The sequence below is a fragment of the Mastigoproctus giganteus genome, chromosome 8, assembly GCF_048544385.1.
Source record: "Mastigoproctus giganteus isolate SK-2022 chromosome 8, ASM4854438v1, whole genome shotgun sequence".
Lineage (NCBI taxonomy): Eukaryota > Metazoa > Arthropoda > Arachnida > Uropygi > Thelyphonidae > Mastigoproctus > Mastigoproctus giganteus.
In genome coordinates this window covers 28,847,052-28,868,452 of record NC_143582.1, presented here as the reverse complement: position 1 = coordinate 28,868,452, position 21,401 = coordinate 28,847,052, and the positions used below count along the sequence as shown (strand labels likewise).

Genomic DNA, 21,401 nt, shown 5'->3' with positions numbered 1-21,401 from the left:
CTGCAAACTTGGACATTAAGCTTGATATACCATCATCAGTATTATTTATAAATACAGAAAACAGTAATGGACCCAACACTGAACCCTGAGGGACTCCACTAATAATATTAGTCCACGATGAGTAGTGTCCATTGATTACCGCTCTGTCTTCTCCCCCTCAACCACCCCTTTATCCCTAGCAGCAATTTGCCTCATATGCCAATGAAATAGTAATAGTAATAGAGGCATGTGATGTAAGAAAGCAAGCATATGAGCTTATGTAGCATCAGCCAAAAAAAATCACACAAAATGTTTGCCCAGTTTCTCCTTGAATTTATTTAAGCTATCGACTTCCACGACAGATGGAAGTTTGTTCCAGCAATTAACCACCCTCTGGCTAAAGGCAAATTTCCACAACTGTCTATTGAGGAAAGACAGTTGCAAAATTTGCAGCTGTTTTTATGCCCCCTTAGGTTTGTAATATTAGTGAGCGGAAGAATCCTATCAGAATTCAGTGTACTCAACCTATTCAAGGTCTTCTACACCTCAATCAGATCACCTTGCAGGTGCCTAGTCTCCAGCCACTGCAATTTGCAGAACTTAAGCCTCTCTTGGTAAGAGGACCCCCTTCTTTCCCCTCACCAATCTTCTTGCCCTTCTCTGTACACATTCAAGCAAATCTACATCCTTCCTAAAATGATCCTCCAGACCTGTATGCAGTATTTTAGGCGTGGCCTGACCATTGCCTTGTACAAAGGGATAATCATCTCCTTTTCCCTGCTAGCAAAATTCCTGTATGTCATTGAACCCCATGACCTGCTCTTGCAGCCTGTCTGCATTGCTCAGAAACTTCATATCTGAGTGCACAATTACTCCTAGGTCTTTTTCATTTTCTACCACCCTAAGTGTAGTACCATACAGTTGGTACATTCCTCTGGGGTTACTTCTACCGATATGCATTGTTTTGCATGTGTCAATGTTAAACTTCAGTTGCCACTTCTCAGCCCATCTGCCCAAATTTTCTAGATACTGTTTCAGTAGCACACTTTGTGCTACTATCACAGGCTACACAAGCTATGAACTTGTGACTCTCACTGGAATGCCTGCAGGCATTTCCATCTGGTCATGATTTCCTTGGACTTTATGGCACCTCCTTAGCCAGGTGGGCAGGAGCAGCAGTGCGTAGCACACGCTTCTTGATTAGACCGGTGTTCGAGCCCGTGACCACCAAATAGGGAGGAATCGGAAAGGTCAGGGAATGACCACCACATATCCCTGGAGCAATATGGCCTTAGTTGCTAATGCTCCTAAAAACCAAATAACAAACAACAAACAAACTTGGACTTTGTATTGAAAGTGGATCTTGTAACAATCATTGTTTAGCTAAAATTTGAACTTAAGAAAAATTACAAAATTTAAATTTACAGTATATTACAGAATTTAAATTAACAAAGTATTACTGAAATTAAACTGTTACCAAAACTTTAACTATTAGTTAAATCAGTGGTGTCCAGCCTATGGCCTGAGGATAATTTTTATACGGCCCACACAGAAAGTGAACTAAAACAGCATTTTAAATTTTGTAAATTACCAACCAGAATTTTCTCATTAAATGTTCTTAATATAGTTTTCTAATATTTTCAATTTTAGGGGTATCATTATATTTATTATTCACCTTAACATTGAAAAGCAGTGATCCTTTTCAGGTTTTGAATTTTCTGAAGTGAGCATTTAAAAAAGGTATTTTTTAAAAAAAACCAAAAGTCATGTTTTTATAATTTTAATAAAATCTAAAAAAATAAATCACTGTCATAGATTTTTAGCCCATAAAAGTGTTGTGAATTTGCATTTTTTATATATATCCTGAAAAAAAAAAAAAAAAAAAAAGTTAACATGAAAATAGAAACTTCCTTTTACATGTAACAAGATATGGAAAATACACTAATATTTCTGAAATTACTCAGTGAAGCCCACAAAACAAATCTATCTTTGAATATGTTGCTTGTATGGGAAAGGGTTGGACACCACTGAATTAAATTACAGTCTATTAAAACTTTATCCAGTAATTAAACTCTTACCAAAACTTTATCCATTTAAAATTAAGCTGTCGAAGATACTGGAAGGATCTAACTTAGGAGAAATACTTTAGAAAAGTTAAGGTTTTAAGTTAACAGAATATTGTTGAAATTAATATCACAAAATTATTACGATAAAATATATAAAATTGCTGAAATAAGATTTAAATTTGACAAAATTAAATTTAAACAAATTTTAAACAAAAAATTTGTCTCCCAGATGCATGATGTTAATCCGCTTCAGTTAAGCTGCTGAACCCAACTTCAAGCATGTCTGCTCTCTCTGACTGCGTACAGCAAAATGAAATTTAAATTTCGTAGGAATTGCACTTCATCATTAGAGCTTCTCAAAATCATATGGTGATTGCATGCAATATAGTATTTATTTTTATTAATTACTGCAGATGCTTGACCAGTTGGATCACTTAAGTACAATTCTCTTTGTTACTGACTGTCATCAATCTTTAAATTGTTAAACCACTGTCTAACAGTGATGTAGAGAAGCAGAGATTCTCTGTAGGCATCCTGTAACACAGAAAAAGCTATACATTTCTGTTTAAATGGTAGCAGAATTTCTGAAGCATATATGCTTTATCTATGTCAACCAGGTTAGATGTAATAAGTTATAACATGACTAGAATATTTGTGCTACTGTCAGCAAAATAGGTGCGGCAAGTCACTTGGCATTTTTGCATGTTTCAATAAAGAATAGTTCTATAATCCAGTAAACTAAGAAAATTTGGAAGATTTTAATTTTTTGTTTATTTATTTATTAGTTTTCAATTTGTAATCATTTTTATTTTTTAAAAGCCTGCTTACATGTGGGAATTATATTTAAAGTTTAAATGTACAGTATACCTTTATTGTGGGCTATTTATATTGGATATTTATTATTATAAGAACTGACAAAACAATGCAACTTTTTTTTATATTGAAGTTGGGTGAAAATATAGGGAAATTGTCACACTTATCTCAGACACTTGAGATAATGCTTTTGAAAAACAGAATCTCTGACATTCTTACACTGAACACTGTGCTGCTCAATATGCTTTTTGTTGTATGTTCACAATAGTGATAAGTTTAAGTTAATCATTAATCATAAGTTTTAAGTTCATTGCTACTTCTGGGACACATCATATCATTTTTGCTCTTTGGTAATATTTAGAGCGAATGTAACTATTTCAATAAAGATGCCTCTGAATTCCATAAATCCCATAATTACTTCCATAAAAAAGTTCACACACCAACCTACAGAGAAAAAATTTAGTAAAATTAAACAAAAGAAAAAAAATAAAAAGTAAAGTGTACATAATTGAGTTGTGATATACTTTACTTTTATTAAATCTAAAAGCCCTAAAAAAAAACAAAAAAAAACACCATAATTATGCAGTTTTTGAAAAATTTATTTTTCTTTACATGTTACAGAGCACTTTACATGTTTACTGTCCCTTTTTTTTCCCAACTCTTTAATTAAAGATTTATTCTGAAATATAACCAAGTGTGTTTAGAGTTTACTGTCATCACAGTTACATTCAACAGTAATGTAAGATAAATAGCTTCATTTGTTATTGTTGTCAATGCCTCTCACTGCTCTGCTCCATTATTCAAATTTAAAAGGAATTAGTCCTAACAATGGGGGGGGGGGGAATAAACCTTTTTTACTTTGTTGTTCTTCAGAAATTTTGAATAAACAATATATATAAATGACTTGACCTTTATTTTTATGGAATAATGCTTGAAAAGGCTTTTTGTTTTGTAATGCTTTAAATTATGAAATAAAATCTTGAAATTAACTGCATTGTTTTTTCAATTTTATTTATCAACTGCCGGGGGAGGGGAATGCTTCCATTTTATTAAAGATTGTGCCCTCAGATTTTTGGAAAGAGTAAGTAATATTTTACCAGCGTTGCAGAAGACATCTTCACAGACAATATTTGGTAATATTTAAGACTATTACTGTGTACTGTTACTCATGCATTCCCAAGTCTTTAAGTGTAAATTGCTTCTATTTGAATCAGGTGCATTTTTGATATACATGGAAGGATATTCTCCGATTTTAAAATCGATGCCCAACTAGTATATGAGTCATCATTCAAATGGTATTTGGTAGGTAATTTAATGCTATTTGGTATAGTAATTCCTCACCAACCATGGGTTTGCTAACCTTGATTTGTGGTTTTATGATTTTATTACCAAAATTTTAGTCTACTTTTTTTTTTTTTTTGTGTTAGTTATTTTTTTATATATATACACAGTTTAGTCTAAGGCTCCTTAAACGAAAAAAAGCATGAGAGTTATTGTCCTCACCTCTATTGGAGTGAATCTGCTAGGTAAGGCAAAGAGGGTATTTTTTTTATGTTCTACACCGGTGGTGTCCAATCTACGGCCTGCAGGCTGGATATGGCCCACAAATTATTTTTATACAGCCTGTGTGGAAAGTGAACTAAAACAGCATTTTGAAATTTTTTAATTATCAAAATAATTTTCTCATTAAATGAAATGTGAAAGTGAAATGTTCACTAAATGTAATTGTGTATTGTACTTGATAAAATTTTCGAACATTTTCAATTTTTGGTGTATCGTTATATTTATTTATTAACTTTAATATTGAAAAGCAGTGATCTTTTCACGTATATTTTCTAGTGAGCATTTAAAAGCAAAAGTAAGGTTTTTAAAAAAAAAGAAAGAAAAAAAGTAAGTCATATTTTTATAATTTTAATAAAATCTAAAAAATAAACCACTGACATAGATTTGTTGCACATAAAAGTGTTGAGAATTTGCATTTTTTATATATAGCCTGAAAATAAAAAACTAACACGAAAACAGAAACTTCCTTTTACATGTAACAAGATATGGAAAATTTAACACACTAATTTTTCTGGAATCACTAAGTGCAGCCCGCGAAACAAATCTAACTTTGAATATGGCTGCTGTACGGGAAAAGGTTGGACACCGCTGTACACCATTGGTTTCCAAACTTTTGTCACTCAAGTCACATACACTTTCAGTTAAAATAAAATATATTCATGGCACATCTAATCAGTAATTGCCATTAAACTCAACAGACTCAATTTACAATTTTAAATTCAGTTTTGTCTATTTGATGCAGTATGGTGATTGCCAGTGAGATTGCTAATATATCATCTGCCGATCTTAGAGGGAGCACCCATCCCCAATGTCTTGCATTGTTATGCATTACATGTGGAACTTGTAACTATTTGTAGTCTTTCCTCCTCACAGACATCTTTTACTCATTACAGTAATTTATTTGATCTGGATGGAGGAACTTTTATTGGGTTTTATTTCAGTTGTGACTGAGTTGGTTTTTGGTGAGGATTGCATAATTTTTTTGTGATAATTCAGGTTTTTCATCCTGCATAACAGCCAAACCAACAGAATACATACAATTTATAGACACAGCACATTGACACTGTGTGGCCTTAGTTTTGTCTAAAACAACCAACCAATCTAATTTCTGCCAATTAATGTAATTTTATTAGTAACTTAAATTAGATATAATCAGTACTGTAATAATGACAGCAAAAGATATAAGAAAAACTACAATTTGAATTACAAGAGTTAAAAAAAAGTACTTCTTTTTCCACTGTATACAATAGATGATTGTGAAACAGACTGAATTGTATTCAGCCCCAAGTTTAGCAGGGAAAGAAGGGCATTATGAAAAGAACTAAAATACAATTCAATTTTTAATAAAAAATATATAACTACTAATAGAAGTCTGTACATATGTTATTTTAAAAAAATATATTTCATACTACCAGCATCATAATTAATTTATAGATCAGTATTCCATAGGCTACTCAAAGTCGTACCAATTTGTAATATATTTTTTTTATTGTACACTTAGTTAAATTACACAAGCTATATCTAATTATTATTTCTATGAGCAGTGCAAAAAAACTAGATAGATAAATATGAAGCTACAATTGGATTTATGATATATTTATTACAGTTAGGATTAGAATAGTATTAGAATAAGTTAATGATGCAAGGAAGTGGACTTTTTCTGTAACTACTGTTAAAAAAAAAAAAAAAAAAAAAAACCCTAATGGTTCATATTTTCTCCATCTCCAAGAAATGACTATCCAATTCACCTTTGAACTGTGTCAAACTCCCTGTCTCAATTGCCTTGTCAGATAACTTATTCCAGTGATGTGAACACTATGTCCTAAGGTAAACTTCCCATGATCCAGTCTTCTGTTATTCCCTAATATTGTAGGTGCCTCCGTAGCCAGGTGGGCAGGAGCAGCAGTGCATAGCACACACTTCTTGATTAGACCGGGGTTCGAGCCCGTGATCACCAAATACGGAGGATGCGGAAAGGTCAGGGAATGACCACCGCATATCCCCCGAGCAGTATGGCCTTAGTTGCTAATGCTCCTAAAAACCAAATAACAAACAAACAAACCCTAATATTGTAAATTTGTATCCACCCATTTCCTGTCTCTTCCGCCCAGTAAATATATACCTTCCTCAGTTATTTTACTGATTCTCTTCAGGGTCTTATACACCTTAATTAGGCATACCCTCCAAGGTATCTAGTTATCAAGTTTTATTAATCTAGTTTCTAGCCTATTCATTCAATTACTTGGTATTATTAGGAAACAGATTAACATGAGTTATATTATAATTGCAAAGTTAAAATATTTATTTCTCCCTTCTTTTGTAAGAAATAGTATGAAACAGTTACTTTTCAGTCCTTCAGATGGACAAATGAAAAGTACTTGTTTGCTATCTATTTGAAAATCTTTCTTAATTATGTAACTACATATTCTTGATTACATTGAAATTATGCAGTAAAATTAATCAAAATTTGTGAATCATTAACAGTAAGAATGATTTTAGCATGTTGTATATAATGGGTTTGTAAGATACCTTGCAGTTGTGGGATGGTTAGAAAATAAATTTTAAGAGAGTACATGCACAAGAACATAAGTATATTGACTGGTACCAGCCAAAAAATCATCAGTAGCACAGCATGTCATAAAAAATGGCCATTTAGTTCATTTTAATGAACTAAGATAATTTCAAAATGAATAGGCTCCTGAATGAATGAATGGAAAATTTAATGGTTTCAAATTATACAGCACCTTTTATAATGTTGTATTAAAAACCAACTCAGCCACAAGCTACCAAACTACATATATAGATAAACAGTGTCTATTTTGCAGGATCTTAAATGAGATCAAGACTGCAGCAGGAAGCTGCAAATAATTACTGCAATATAACATAAGTAGCTCCTATTTTGTTCAGAAGCAATACATTTATAAAGGTTATGCAAAATTGAAGCATTGAGTTTATTTATTTTGGTACCTATTAAGATATCTTCTGCACCATTGTTCCTTTGTAAAACCAAGAGGCATGACTTGTACTGCAAAAAAGTTTTTTTTTTTTGATGATAAAAAATCTTGTTTGTTTTAAATATTAAAGTTTTAACAATGTTACAATTTTTATATTTTGAGCATTTCTTAAAATAAAAAAGGAAAAAAAAAATGTATTACCATTCAGGACACAGAAGCAGATGTTGATTCTCATAAAGAAGAAGTTCAACGACTTTTGACTCAAGGCAGGCAGGTGGCAGAAGACTTAAAGTCAGGTTTAGTAACTTTATCTGTTATGATTAAATACATTAGTATACCTGCAAACTTTTCTAGTTTGGTTAGAATATTTCCACTATTAATGTGTCTTTTATGATTTTTGAAAGCTATTTTTTCTGGATTTTAATGAAGTTTTTTACATTTTTCAAGTGTGTGTGTGTGTGTGTCAACATAAGACTACAAAACTGCTGTTAGGTTGCTTTGATCACTCATGTTAATCACAGAGAATATCAGTTATGTGCTTATTATACACTTTTAGTTTCTCTGTTTGGTTAATGGTGTTAGCAGGTTTTGCGTGATTTGCTCACAATGGGTAATTCTCATAATTTGCTTTTGAAGATATTTTTCAGAAACTTTCAGCTTGTCTGAGGATTGTTCCCCCCCCCCCAATTCAAAGCATTCTTCACCAAATTGGTTGCTCTACAAATTGTTCAGTAACCCTTTCTGGAGTGATTAAGAGTGTGTATATTATTTTATTCAAAGTATGCAACTGCTGCCATCTGTTATCTATGTTTCTAAGTGATTAGACACAGATTTGATTAGATTAACAGATTTTGGCACAAAAATAATTTTAAAATAGCAGAGAGGCAATCATGCCTGTGAACCATCAGCCACTGTCGTCTGATTTTATCTTGCAAAAGCTGAAATAATCAGAAATTTAGATTTAGAAATTGATGAAATTGAATACAGTGATACTAATTAGATGTAGAAGATATTATGTCAAAAAATGGAGTAATGATAAGTTTTTTATGGTTATGTTTTGATTTTTTCCAAACCCCTCCCTTGATTTTTTAAATAATTTGTCTAATATTTTGCAACATAGCCAAAAGAAGAACAAATTAATATTTAAAATCATTTATGTTAATTTTTGCAAATTTTCAAAATTTCATGAAAAACTGCTCCTCAGGGGTTCAGGGGCTACCCAGGTCCACCATTATTGGGAGGGGGGGGTGAAAGAACAAGGGTCAAGATGACTGGCTAGCTGGGCATAGTTATTAAAGAGCATGAGTGGGGTCTGTTTGTGAATCTCTTGGGGAGCTCAAAATTTGTAGTTTTGCCACTGCCCATACAGTGCTTATAAACTCACCCCTAAAAGGAATAAATTGCACATTATTGGATAGTACTTTACTTATATGCTTGTGATAGTCTAATGTATTGTTTCTTGAGGAGAGGGGAATATACATATGAATATACATATAAAGATAAAATGTTAAATTTGTAAAACTGTTTCTTTAAAATTCAAAGATGTTTTACTTAAGAGACTCACTTTTCAAACACCGTATTAAACTGACATACATGTTCACCATCAATGTTTGGATAAACTGTATTACTATTAATCATTCTTGTCCTTGGTTTAATTTTATCAACTTTATATACTACAGGCAAGTTGCAGCAATTAACTATCTCTGTTTCTGAGTGCTTTTATCTCTCTGTCGCTATAATTAACATAACTTGACAATGAAGCCTAATTTATATTAAAGCATATGTTATTATATGCTTTAATGTAAAAATAATTGTTGAAATATGCTTTTCCTAAAATATTTTGTACTTTTTGGTTTCCTCTGGCTGAAAACTGCATGTGTTAAAAATTTTCTGTTTTCTAAAAGTTGACAGGTATGCATTAATGTAAGTGAAATTAATTTAAAATTTATGGTATACACAGTGACAAGATAAGTGCTTGGAAAGTTATTTATAAGGTTAGATTTTAAGATCTCATTTTGTCAACATTCATTTGTTTATTATTATTATTTATTTATTTATTTTTTGTTTTGATCAATTATTCATAGTTATAAAATAGTTTTAGCTATGAAAAGGGATAAAATTTTTTGGTATATGGGTGAACATTCTCAGATATAGGATACTTTTTATGCTAATTTCTATAATTTACTTATAAAATTGAGTAAGAAAAACATTTATGTAAAGGTTTATCATGTGCTGGAATTGTATTACATTTTTTTGTTTTTGAGTTGGCATACTGTTAGTTAACATGCTGATGTATTCTAAACTTGTGCTGATGTTAGTGTTTTTGTATTCTTCATTTGTATTTAATTCAGTGTGGATATTAAGAAACTTCATTTATTACATTCAGTAAAGAGAGATGTAGGTGTGGTAGGGGTTTATCACAGCAAGTAAATTTTCTTGTCATAGTCATTAATGGTATTTTAATTAGTCCTTCCAAATATGAGTATAGTTTAATAAAGATTGATCTATAGATTTTTTTATTTAATTTTTCCTTCTAATTTATTCAGTTGAATAAAGAAGAAGGTATGCGAGGTGGAAGTGTTGTAATCTTCTGCAGAAATAAATTTAAGGTGTTGAAGATTTTTTCAAACTGTTTTGGAGTTGCAGCTGTTCATTTGTCTAATTATAAATGTGCAAGTGCTTTTTGACATTGTGACCACTTGCATGTATGTAGTGCCCCCCCCCCCCCCGGTAGTATCTATCTCACATTTTAATGATTTTATGCTTGTTCTTTTTTTAGCAATTTCAGTTTGATGTTTTTTGGTGTTGTGGAAATTAATTTTAGACATAGTATTTCATCTGAGATTATTGTTAACAGTTTCAGAGAGAGTTTTGGTCATGCATGGATTGGAGCCTCTTCCCCATTTACTTGATGATATATGCCTTGATAAAATACAGTGGGCACTGCTTATTGTGATCATTTGGGGACTCAGCTAAAGTGATAACAATAACCAAAGAAACAAGAGTGCAGCTATTGAGCATTGTTTCTTTATGCAGAGTGGAAATGTGTACATAAAAAAGCAGAAGTGGACAGAAAAAAAAAATTAAAATCATGCACTATAAAATAGTTTAATTTATCTCTCTGCTATTTCTTTGAGAAAGTCTTCAATAAAAACAAAATTTAGTGTTTCTGGAAATCAACAAATCATTAAAAAAAAAATTAAGAAAATATTAAAACCAAGAGTTAGAAAAGGTTAATACTCTACTGTAAAACAATCAGATTAGTAGGAGTACAATTATAGGACTTTCTTTTAGAATAACAACACAGGCAACCATACAAATCATAAAAGAATTATCAGTAATAACATGTTGGAGTTCAAGAACAAATTGGATGCCATATAATCTTCCACTGCACATGCATAACCATGATAAGGTAAAAGGCGATAACATCAACCAAAGTATTGATTACAAGAAATTACATTTTGTCTATTATTAGTGTACATCTGATCAGTACTTCACAAAAAGTGTTAACATTATCCATTATTACAATAAGTAGCATGCACTATATTCACAAATTGTGTAAATTACTTCATACTATTATATTCTTCAGTTTGGTTTGACTCCAATTACTCTGCTTTAAAGGTCTTGGGTGCTATTATTCATAATTCTTAATTTTATTTAAATGTTATGTTGGATTGGTGAATTCTTTGTGGAGATTTCAACCTCCTGCCATATCTGAAACACATGAAAAAATTGCTTCTTTCACAGCTTGGTGTGGCTGGCCTTACTATAAAAAATGAAGGCTCCACAAGGGGTACAAACCACCTGGATCTGATTTTCACTTCTATGGTCCGTACGCTCGAGACTCCTTAAGATGGTTACTTTAATTCTGACCATGACCCAATCCTAATACATCTAGAACCACCAATCCCAAGTTACAACTCAAAAGGACAGGTAATATGAAGAACAATCTATAGTCCAAAATATCTGGATGTTTCCAGATGCATTACAGCAGCATCTCTCATCCTGTGGTATGTCCTTGAATCCTACGATACCCTACTAGCAGTCGACTTGTTAACTCAGTGGATTATTATGGTAGCTTAATACACCGCCTCAAAGACAGTCACTATCACTCCCCACTCTAAAGCATGGTGGTCCCCACATCTAAACTCCAGCTTTCAACTAAAGCAGCAACTCCATAAGCAGTGGAAGCAGTCTGGTGAAATTAATGACAGAATAGCATTTTCAAGAGCAAGAGCCTTTTTCAGCCGCCAAAAATCCCAGGCCATCAAGAGCTGTTTTGATCATTTGCTAGCAGTAGGTAAGATACCATACACTGAATAAACTGCCAGTTTCCCATAGCAACTTGACCCTCAGAGGTGGATTGACTTCATAACCAGATTTGAAGACGTTACGGGATTCAGCAGTAACCTCGACCACATATTCAATCTTGACAAACAGAACTCTCTGACAACTATCACCATATCAAAGAGCCAAATCTTGACAGTCTTGAATTCAATCTTGTCCTCTACAGCTGTGGGTGCTGATGTAATACTGCAGTTCATGTTGAGATGCCTGGGATCATCCAGCCCCTTGTTAGCATCTTCAATGCAGTGCTGACCAGCCGCATCTCCCCCCCATCAATGGAATGTATATCTGGTAAGGCCACACCCAAAAATAAGAACGCTGTTGAAAAGCACTTCAGACCCATCTCCAATTCCTCATGTCTCCTGAAACTACTAGAAAAAGCCCTCCTTCCGACTCTAATAACTACTTCCAGATGCCCCACCACAAATTCATTGTTCATTACCAAATAGTTTCACCATTACCAATCTCCTTGCCACCACATACAGCATCATTACAGCATTTCAGAGAAAAGAAGAACTCGTAATATACCTCGACTTCGAAGCAGCTTTTGATGCCGTTCAGGTAGCTGCCCTCCTACAACTGCTTGAAGACAACTACTCAGTAGGTGGGGGATGCATTGCATTTCCTCTCATCACTCCTTCTCAACCATACTATCATACTCCATCATTCAAAAAAACCTATATCAAGCAAACATCTACAGGAGTATCACAAGGGAGAGTCCTCTCTGGTCTCCTCTTTACTGCCATTATCTTCCCTTTCATAAGCCAGAGACCAGATGTATTGTCTTATGTGGAGATTTAAAAATATTGATCACCATCCAAACAAACACAGACCCCTCTGGGATCACAGAGGAAATTAACAGTGTCCTCGTCACAAATAGCTGGCTACCTTAAACAATTTGGTCTTAACATTAACCCAGTGAAGTCTAAGTGCATGCTCTACTCCCTGAAGAAAGAAACAACAATCATCTCGCCCAACATCCATCCCGTTTGTTCCATATCATCTAGATTTGGGGGTCGTCTTTGACACAAAACTCAGATTCAACAAGTACATCAACAAACTCATCAGTCATGCGGTGCACCTGAAATGGAGAGCGAAACAATGCTTGCATTACGTATCAGACAGGGTTACAGGAACAAAATGTCATGACCATTATATACTCCCCACTACTTTATGCAGCTGAAATCTGGGCGTCAGCAGCACCTACGATCAGAAAATCCATCTGGGCAGCGGAATATTGGCTCCTGAAATGGTAACCTACAAGCACAGGTTACCATCCCAAGTTCATACAACTGAAATGGCCCAGGCCCTGGGTATCCCCAGGCTGCCCTCTCTCTCGTTGAAATGTTGAAAAAAGACTGATAATCACAGTAAAGATGTTGACCGGTCTGATCACATCTCTTTAATTCTGGGATCTCTGTGGCTGGAGATTCCATCTGCCCAGCTCAGCGCCACCCCAACTATTTGCCCTCTTCATTCACTCCTTCACCTAGCAGATCGTTTCCTATCATACCAGATGCTCGGATGAATACAGGACATCGACGCTGAGCCTAAGAAATTTGCCGTCAACCGATGATATAGACGTGGGATACTCGGCCCAACACCCTCCATGGACTGCAAACTGTCAGCTGCATCTGATAATTGCCAAACCCCTTAACTAATACAGGGAATGGCGACCACAGCAGATATAGTGCCACCATCTCTTGACAAAGCGTTGCAAACTATCGCAACTGTCCAGACGGAAGTGAAACTGCCCCGGTTGGAGACCGCTGTGAATTAATTAGTCAGCATAATGGGAAACAAGCCTGACAGTGCTCTTGCTGCTCTCTGCCATGAACCATGAGGACAACAGTCACTACTGTAAATTGTATTATATGTATTTGTCATTTCATTTTATCCCTATATCATTTAATGTCATCTTGTTTTTGTTCTTGAATGTCTTATGGTATTTAATGTTTTTGTAACACCTCTTATCTGTAAACCCCTGGCCTTTTGGGAGTGAAGGGAAAGTTGCAATACTATCCCTTGTAGCCAGTTACAATCAAATGTTGCAATAAAGATTCCCCCCCTCCCTCCCTCCCTCCTCTCTCTCTCTCTCTCTCTCTCTCTCTCTCTCTCTCTCTCTCTCTCTCTCTCTCTCTCTCTCTAATTTTAAGAACATATTTTTTCTCTGAAATTTGTTGCATTTTACCCCCACTCCACCCTTGGCATATTATGTTTTTTTTAGTTTTATTGGATACTTTGTTTTTGGTCGATCTGTTGGCTTAGGTTTCCAGGGTTGGAATGATTCCTTATCTCCATTCCTTCTAGTAATTTGTAGGGCAAACCTTCTTTAAATTTATTCAAACTACCTACCTCCACAACACCAGGTGGAAGTTTATTCCAGCAAGTAATTACTCAATGACCGAATGTGAATTTCCAATGTCTGTTCTAGAACCATTCTTTTCCAGTTTAAATTTATGCCGCTTTTATATTTCATCTGAGAAAAAGTAAAGATGCCATGAACATTTAGTATTAGTAGTGGCAAAGGATGCAAGAAAGCAAGCTTATAATATACAGCATCAGAAAAAAAAAAAAAAAATTTCCCACAGCACAATTTAGTTTACTTTACCCTTTTAAACCGTGTATACTTCAATTAGGTCATCGTGTAGATGTCTGGTTTTCAGAAACTGCAATTTACTGAACCCCAGTATTTCTTGCCAAGAATATCCTTTTGTGCCTGCAGCTAATCTTGTTGCTCTTTTCTGCACCATTATGAACATACAAATATATGTGTTCTTTTTAAAATGAGGTTTCCAAACCTATATACAGTATTTTGGATGTGGTCTAATTATTGCCTTATACAATGGGATAATTGGCTCTTTATCCCTACTGGAAAAGTTCTTGCATATCATTGGCAGTCAGAATGTCAATTACTCCAGATCTTTTTTTTTATAATCCACTACTACCCAAATAGTATCTTATTCTTGAAGTACCAAGTATAACACTGGTTCATCTAGATACTTTTGAGGTAGTATACACTGATTACTGTCATTGTGAATACATGTTACATAAGATTGGGTAAATCATCATATCTCTTTCATAAAACTGTTTATCACATTGTAGCTTCATGTTTTTTTAATTGTGAAAATGTTGATATTTCAAGTTATATTTACAATGTATTTACTATGGGAAAAATAATCAGGAATTAATTTAACCATAAGAATAAAGATCATAGGCCTTTTTAAATTGAGCATTAAACTAATTTAATTTATGTTTAGTTGGTGAAGATTCTAAGCCTGTTCAACAAGTTTTACAAGATGTAGAAGGCAGATGGCAAGAAGTTTTAGTGACATTGTCTACACAGAGAAAAAAAGTAGAGAAGTTGGCTGATAGTAATAGATTACGAGAAGATAAAGAAACACTTCAGCAAGTTCTCACATCACATGTTAAATGGCTAGAAAGTAATCAGACTTTACAGCATTCACATCAACCTGAAGATTTAAGAAGGATGGTTGAACAGTGCAAAGTAAGTGTAGCGTGGGAGTTATTTAAAATATGCAAAAGATGATAATTTATATTATTTTAGCTTTCATAACTTGTATTATCAGAATATAGTATTATTCAAAGTTATATCAATGTTAACTTTTAATGCATAATGTGTTTCCCATTATTTGGGATTTCTTCTGTGCTGTCGACTTAACCATGAAGTTTATTATTACTTATTTATGTTTTATAACTGTGTTAGTGGATTCGATTTATGGATTGTACTTTCTTCTTTCCCACAAAATATTCTGTAGGCTTAAAGAAAAAAAATGAGGATAATGAAACCCCATAATTTTTTGGTGTTTAATTTCTGCTTTATTCTGAATTATAGTCTTTTAAGATAGCCATTTGAGAAAGCCAATTCAATCCAGAAAAATCCAAACTTATACGTTATTCTCATTGTCCTTATTTTTCTGGATTGTATTCTTTTGATATTGCATGGAGCAAAAGGTGCATTGATTTTGCAGCATTATGCAAGTTATTTGTTTGGTAAAGACATTTGTTAATATGTTTTGTTTAACATTCTAAAAAAAAAAACATTATGTTGAGAATAAAGAACAGAAGATTGAGGGGAAAAGAATAGAAGAAATGAAAGGAATGAACAGAATGGGTTCAGAAGGGAGAGAAATGGAGATGCAGTAATGAGAATTTTGATGAGGGGGAAACACAGAGTTGAATAAGAAATGTTTGCATTTTTTCGTTCATTTGAGAAAGGCATTTGATAGAATAAATTGGAAAAGTTGGAGATACTGAACAGTATTGTAACTAATTGTAGAGGTAGATGATTAACATGTTTGCTGCCACCTATATTTGAGAAAGCCCATTCAGTGTGCCATAATTTTTGGAATGTTAAGAAATAAAAATTACAGGAAGTTTTGAATAAATTCAAAGGGTAATTGGATAGTTACCTAAATGAGGAGGGAAGCAAATAATTTGTATTTTCTTATCTACTCTCTCCTGGCCAGTGCAGAAACCACCTCAACATAACTCACAAATTAGATGACATCCCAGGGCTTATGATACAGGAATCATTGGCAGGTAGTAATCACATTGTTGTCATTTGGAAGATGAAAGATGTTGAAGTAGTTAAAGGTAAAGGCATGGTTACCCACAGTAGGACAAAATACATTGTCAGAATGCCATATAACTCATTAGCCAGATGCATTGGTTTTGCAGTGTTATGCTAGTTATTTGTTTGGTAAAGACATTCGTTAATATGTTTTGGTTAACATTATAAATAGAATATGACACAACTTTCAGTAAGAGTACTTTTTTATGAGACATGCTATAGGCCGACCGGGCTAGCGAGTGGGTAAAGTACCTGCCTGGCAACCCAAAGGTCGCGGGTTCGATTCCCGCCTCGGGCTTGGATCAAAGTACTGCAAAAACCTTGGGAGGTGCAATATGGTCACAGAAGCCGATGCGCCAACAACTACCAAATCAAAAAAAAAAAAAAAAAAAAACATGCTATAGCATGACATTTTTTCGAATTTGAAATAGAATATGGCACAACTTCCACTTTTAGTAGGGATCTCAAGTACTTTTCTGTGAGATATCCTATAGATGACTTTTTTGGTCTATTCCTTTGTGAGAAAACTTGTTGCAGAGGTTTCTTACATGTACTCTTAAGAGCCACTGTATGACAATAAAAAGTCATCTAAGACAAGAGTATTATATTGTGTAAAAAAACATTATGGAAATCCTAAAGTCTCAACTTTATTAGACATGTTGGGCAGACAACTTGTGTAGTTGAGACCTCAACTACACAAGTTGTCTGCCCAACAGTATTATATTCTATGACAAGAAAGAAAAAAGATCTCACTAATTAGAAATTACATGAAATATTGAATCTTACAAATGGCCATCATAATTTTTAAAGTTTTATTAAAATGTCTGTGTGCATTGTGTGTAGTTAGTATTTGCCTATAGTTCCTTTCAATGTCTCTGATTCTTTTTAGTTGCGATTAAAATCTTTACGTGCTCAAGATGATAAATTATCTAAACTAAAGGAGAGGAAATATCAGCTACAGAAGTCATCGTCGTCTTCCTACTTTCCCATTCTGCAGGAAATTGAGAGGTTCTGTCAACAGTGGGAAGGTACAACTTGTAAACTTGGTAAGTTGCACATATAACTTTTAAAATATGAACGAAACTTCATAGTTTGGTAATATGTATTATTTACATACAATATTTTTGACATGTGAATGGATTAGCTGTGAGATTTAACATTATTTTAATGGAATGGTAAACTGTGTTAAAGGTTGGTTAACATTTCAACTATTCTGTATACTTTAGAGATTATCTTAGCACTTATTTAATCAATAATGATGAATTCAAATTATTTATAGAAAGGAATTATAGTACTGATTAGTTTCATCATTAAGTTTTAGCAAAAGCTTGTTTTTTATGGTATTTACCTCTTAAACTGTATGGTTCGAAGACATAAAGTGAAAGTTAAATTTAAAAATGGTTCAAGGTAAAGAGGAGTGCACTCCTCTTTACTTAGGTTGTCATACATCATTAAAACTGTGATACTTTAGAGATTTTATCTTAGCACTTATTTAATCAATAATGATGAATGTGAATTATTTATAGAAAAGACTTATAGTACCGGTTATTTTTATCATTAAGCTTTAGCAAGACATCAGTTTTAATTATGTATGACAACCTAAATAAAGAGAAGTGCACTCCTTTTTCCTTGGGGGCATCTTTAAATTTAACTTTCAGTTTCAATTCTCCCTTTGAACCACATGGATTAAGAGGTGAGTACTGTAAAAAACATAAGCTCTTGCTAAAACTTAATGATCAATAATGATGATGAATAACTTTGTTTAGTGCAATAATATGGAATAGTGAAGTCCTTGTTTAAAGAAAATTTAGTTATCCTTAAATATGTTTGCCATTTAGTTATATAAGAAATATAAAATACTTTCTTGTACTTTTCTATGTAATAACATACACTAATCTTATTTGCATGTTTTCATTGTTGATATAAGATCATTTTTAGCTTGGCTGATTCCATCAGCTAAATATCATATAGAAATTTTACCAGTGTGTCTTCTTTCATATAACATTAGTAAATTAATAAGAGGAGTTTACCTCAATATAGTACGTGGAACACTTCCGTATGATACCCTCCAGAAATTAAAACGGAAAAAACGAAAAAATCGACAACTTACCGGTACATTAAAGTAAAATATAAATAATTAAATAATCAATTTAACACAATTCAAAATCAATTCAAAACAATTAAAATTCAAATTAACACAATTAAAAGAATCTAACGAAAATATTCAAAACGATTTTCCTTCCTGAAGCTGACAATGCTTTTCGACCGACTGTCGTGATCACAGGAATGAAAATTCGTGATCACAGGAATTTTCATTCCTGTGATCACGACAGTCGGTCGAAAAGCATTGTCAGCTTCAGGAAGGAAAATCGTTTTGAATATTTTCGTTAGATTCTTTTAATTGTGTTAATTTGAATTTTAATTGTTTTGAATTGATTTTGAATTGTGTTAAATTGATTATTTAATTATTTATATTTTACTTTAATGTACCGGTAAGTTGTCGATTTTTTCGTTTTTTCCGTTTTAATTTCTGGAGGGTATCATACGGAAGTGTTCCACGTACTATATTGAGGTAAACTCCTCTTATTAATTTACTAATATTATTATCAACGTAGAACATATTGAGTATTACAGCTCTGATTCATACTATCTTTCATATAACGTAATTATTGTGTAGTCTCTGGCTGCATTAAGCAGCATAAGAGAATTGTATTCACTATGCTACTTTTGTGATCAAGAGAAATGGTTTAATTACAGTAAATAAACAGTGTCAATAAATCTGTCTTTGATGAACAGTCTTTAAGGTGTTAGTATTTTGCAGATACTCTCTCTCTCAGCTTGGTTACTCTAAAAAAAAAAGTTTTTTTTCTTTTTTTAAATATTTTTCTCATTTATTAGCTGATACTTAATTTGATCATAACACTTCTGTATGGATCTTGTGCAGGTTATTTATTATAGTTGCTTCTTTATTATTGCGTTTTGATTTTTTTTTTTTTTTTTGACGCTATGGCTAATGAAATTAATAAGGGTATTGTTCCCAAATACTTGCAAGCATTTTTTATAACTAGATAAATACTATGCATGCATATGTAAGTAAATTTTTATTTTCTTCCCCATAGAGGAATTAGAGAGAAGCTTGAATCATGCTCTTCAGCAAGCACCACCTCCTAAATTTCTAGAAGCTGTACAAGCTTTGGATAGTTGGTTAATGAGTGTTCATGATGCTTTGACATCTGAACAAGTATTAGTAGCAGATGTGGATTCTTTGGAAGATCAGCTGCAAAAGTTCAAGGTAACACAAATGTATAACATTACAATTACAAAAATAGTGTTAAAAAAAGTAACTGTGTACTACCCCAATGCTATTCATAAAGACTTGCAAATCTAATGGATATGTTTTCCAAAGTTGACTAATATTTGCACTGGTGTTCTTATTAAAATTCCAGAAGCATGATTAAGTGAGTTAATTAATGCTGCAGTTTTGATAGTTGTTACTTTAAGAAACCAGAAATTTTGCTTGTGACCAGAAGATTGGGACCAACACATGTATAATTTATGTTGCCTAGTTACTTTTTGTGTGATCATTGTATGCTTTAAATTTTCTATTCTTATTCACTTTTAAACTATAGACCTGTTCTTACTGTTGAAATGTGGTATCACTTTTTAAATTTATCTCAGTTCTTCCACTCCTTACAGAAAATAAACTTAGGAAGCTTATCTCTCCTTATATCTTATAAACGTAAACAAGCAAAATACAAATAGCAGTTGATAATTGTAAAGAATTTTTAAACAGTTTGGATTAGGCAGCATGAAAAGGGCAAGTCAAATGAAAAGATTTAGTAGCTAGTCTTTTGGGTGCTGATGATACCATTCTAAGATAGCTTTCAAGCTGTTTCCTGTCCTTGAATTTATTTCCTCCTTATTTGTGCTTTTCAGAAAGCAAAAAGTCAAGTTAGCATCAGTAGAGGCAAATGATGCACAAAAGCAAGCTTATGCAGCATCAGCCAAAAAAAACTGTTTGTGTACCCTGTACACACAAAAGATGGTTTATGTGAAAACATCTTTGATGAAAATCAGAACCATTTTAAAAATCGAACAATGTAAAGTTTTATGCTCGCGTACGCTACTTAGTCTACCAAATCAACCTTAGTGACAGTAGTAGGGTCATACTTCAGTCCAAAATATTTAGTATGAACGATGTAACGTTTTATGCTCATACCTGCTACTTACTCAACCGAATCAACGTTTGGAAGAGGTTAGTGAAATCCAAGTCATTAGCTTAATTATCCATTTGATAGTAGCTATTTGTTGATTAGTCTGATTCGCATTTTCATTACATTCCATCATTAGGTGCTGTTATAGGTGCTTTCACATCAATAATTTTCTGAGTAGCGAAAGGGACTGAATGCCACACTGCTATAGCTGAGTGTTCAGTGATGCCAAAGTAAAATGCAGAGCATTGTTAGCAGTGCCTTTAACAAGCAGTATCGCTTCATCTAACAATGATGTACCCGAAGTGAGTATTAATTATGTACAATGGAACACTTCTCCAGTTGTGGAGCAGATGAGTTTAAATGATCGAGCTCTCTTTCCTTACACCAACTACTATTTACATAAGAACACACGTCGAGAGTTTGAAAGGATATTTAGGAAAAATGATTTCTGTTCTGTATGCTACATTCATGGCTGTCTATGGTTCGAAAATGACACAAAGAAACCAGCTGCTAAAGATTCACCATTGATATGCACTGCATTTCCCTATGTCGATGGGATCCTTGTGTGTAATAGCCACAGAGGATCACTTAAGAACAACACCATTCCATCACTATCTAAGTCGAATGGCTTTGTCTACCCAGAAATTCCATCGCATTTACCGAAGTTGGATTTAGTGACAGAGAGGCTTATTTCTCCTTGCTTACCATTCATGCAAATAAAGCACCTGAGACACACATGTGGACAATACAGCATTCTGGGCCAAGTGAACAATGTGCCTGTTTCAGTCAACACGATGGTCCATCGTTTGCCAAGGAAGATTGATGACAATCATTGTATAAATATGCACATAAAATGCAAGAAAATACACAA

General features: G+C 33.3%; 1 protein-coding gene across 4 annotated transcripts in view; it reads left to right on the top strand.

Annotated features, from left to right (window-relative positions):
- The window catches only part of Dys (Dystrophin), a 932,899-nt gene that overhangs the window by 317,344 nt on the left and 594,154 nt on the right, over nucleotides 1-21,401 (top strand). For all 4 annotated transcript variants that reach the window (XM_090379791.1, XM_090379790.1, XM_090379788.1 and 1 more), the window contains exons 18-21: nucleotides 7,584-7,671; nucleotides 14,983-15,230; nucleotides 17,206-17,362; nucleotides 19,436-19,608. In XM_090379791.1, the coding sequence (XP_090235917.1) occupies nucleotides 7,584-7,671; nucleotides 14,983-15,230; nucleotides 17,206-17,362; nucleotides 19,436-19,608 (666 nt within the window). The remainder of the gene's footprint in view (nucleotides 1-7,583; nucleotides 7,672-14,982; nucleotides 15,231-17,205; nucleotides 17,363-19,435; nucleotides 19,609-21,401) is intronic.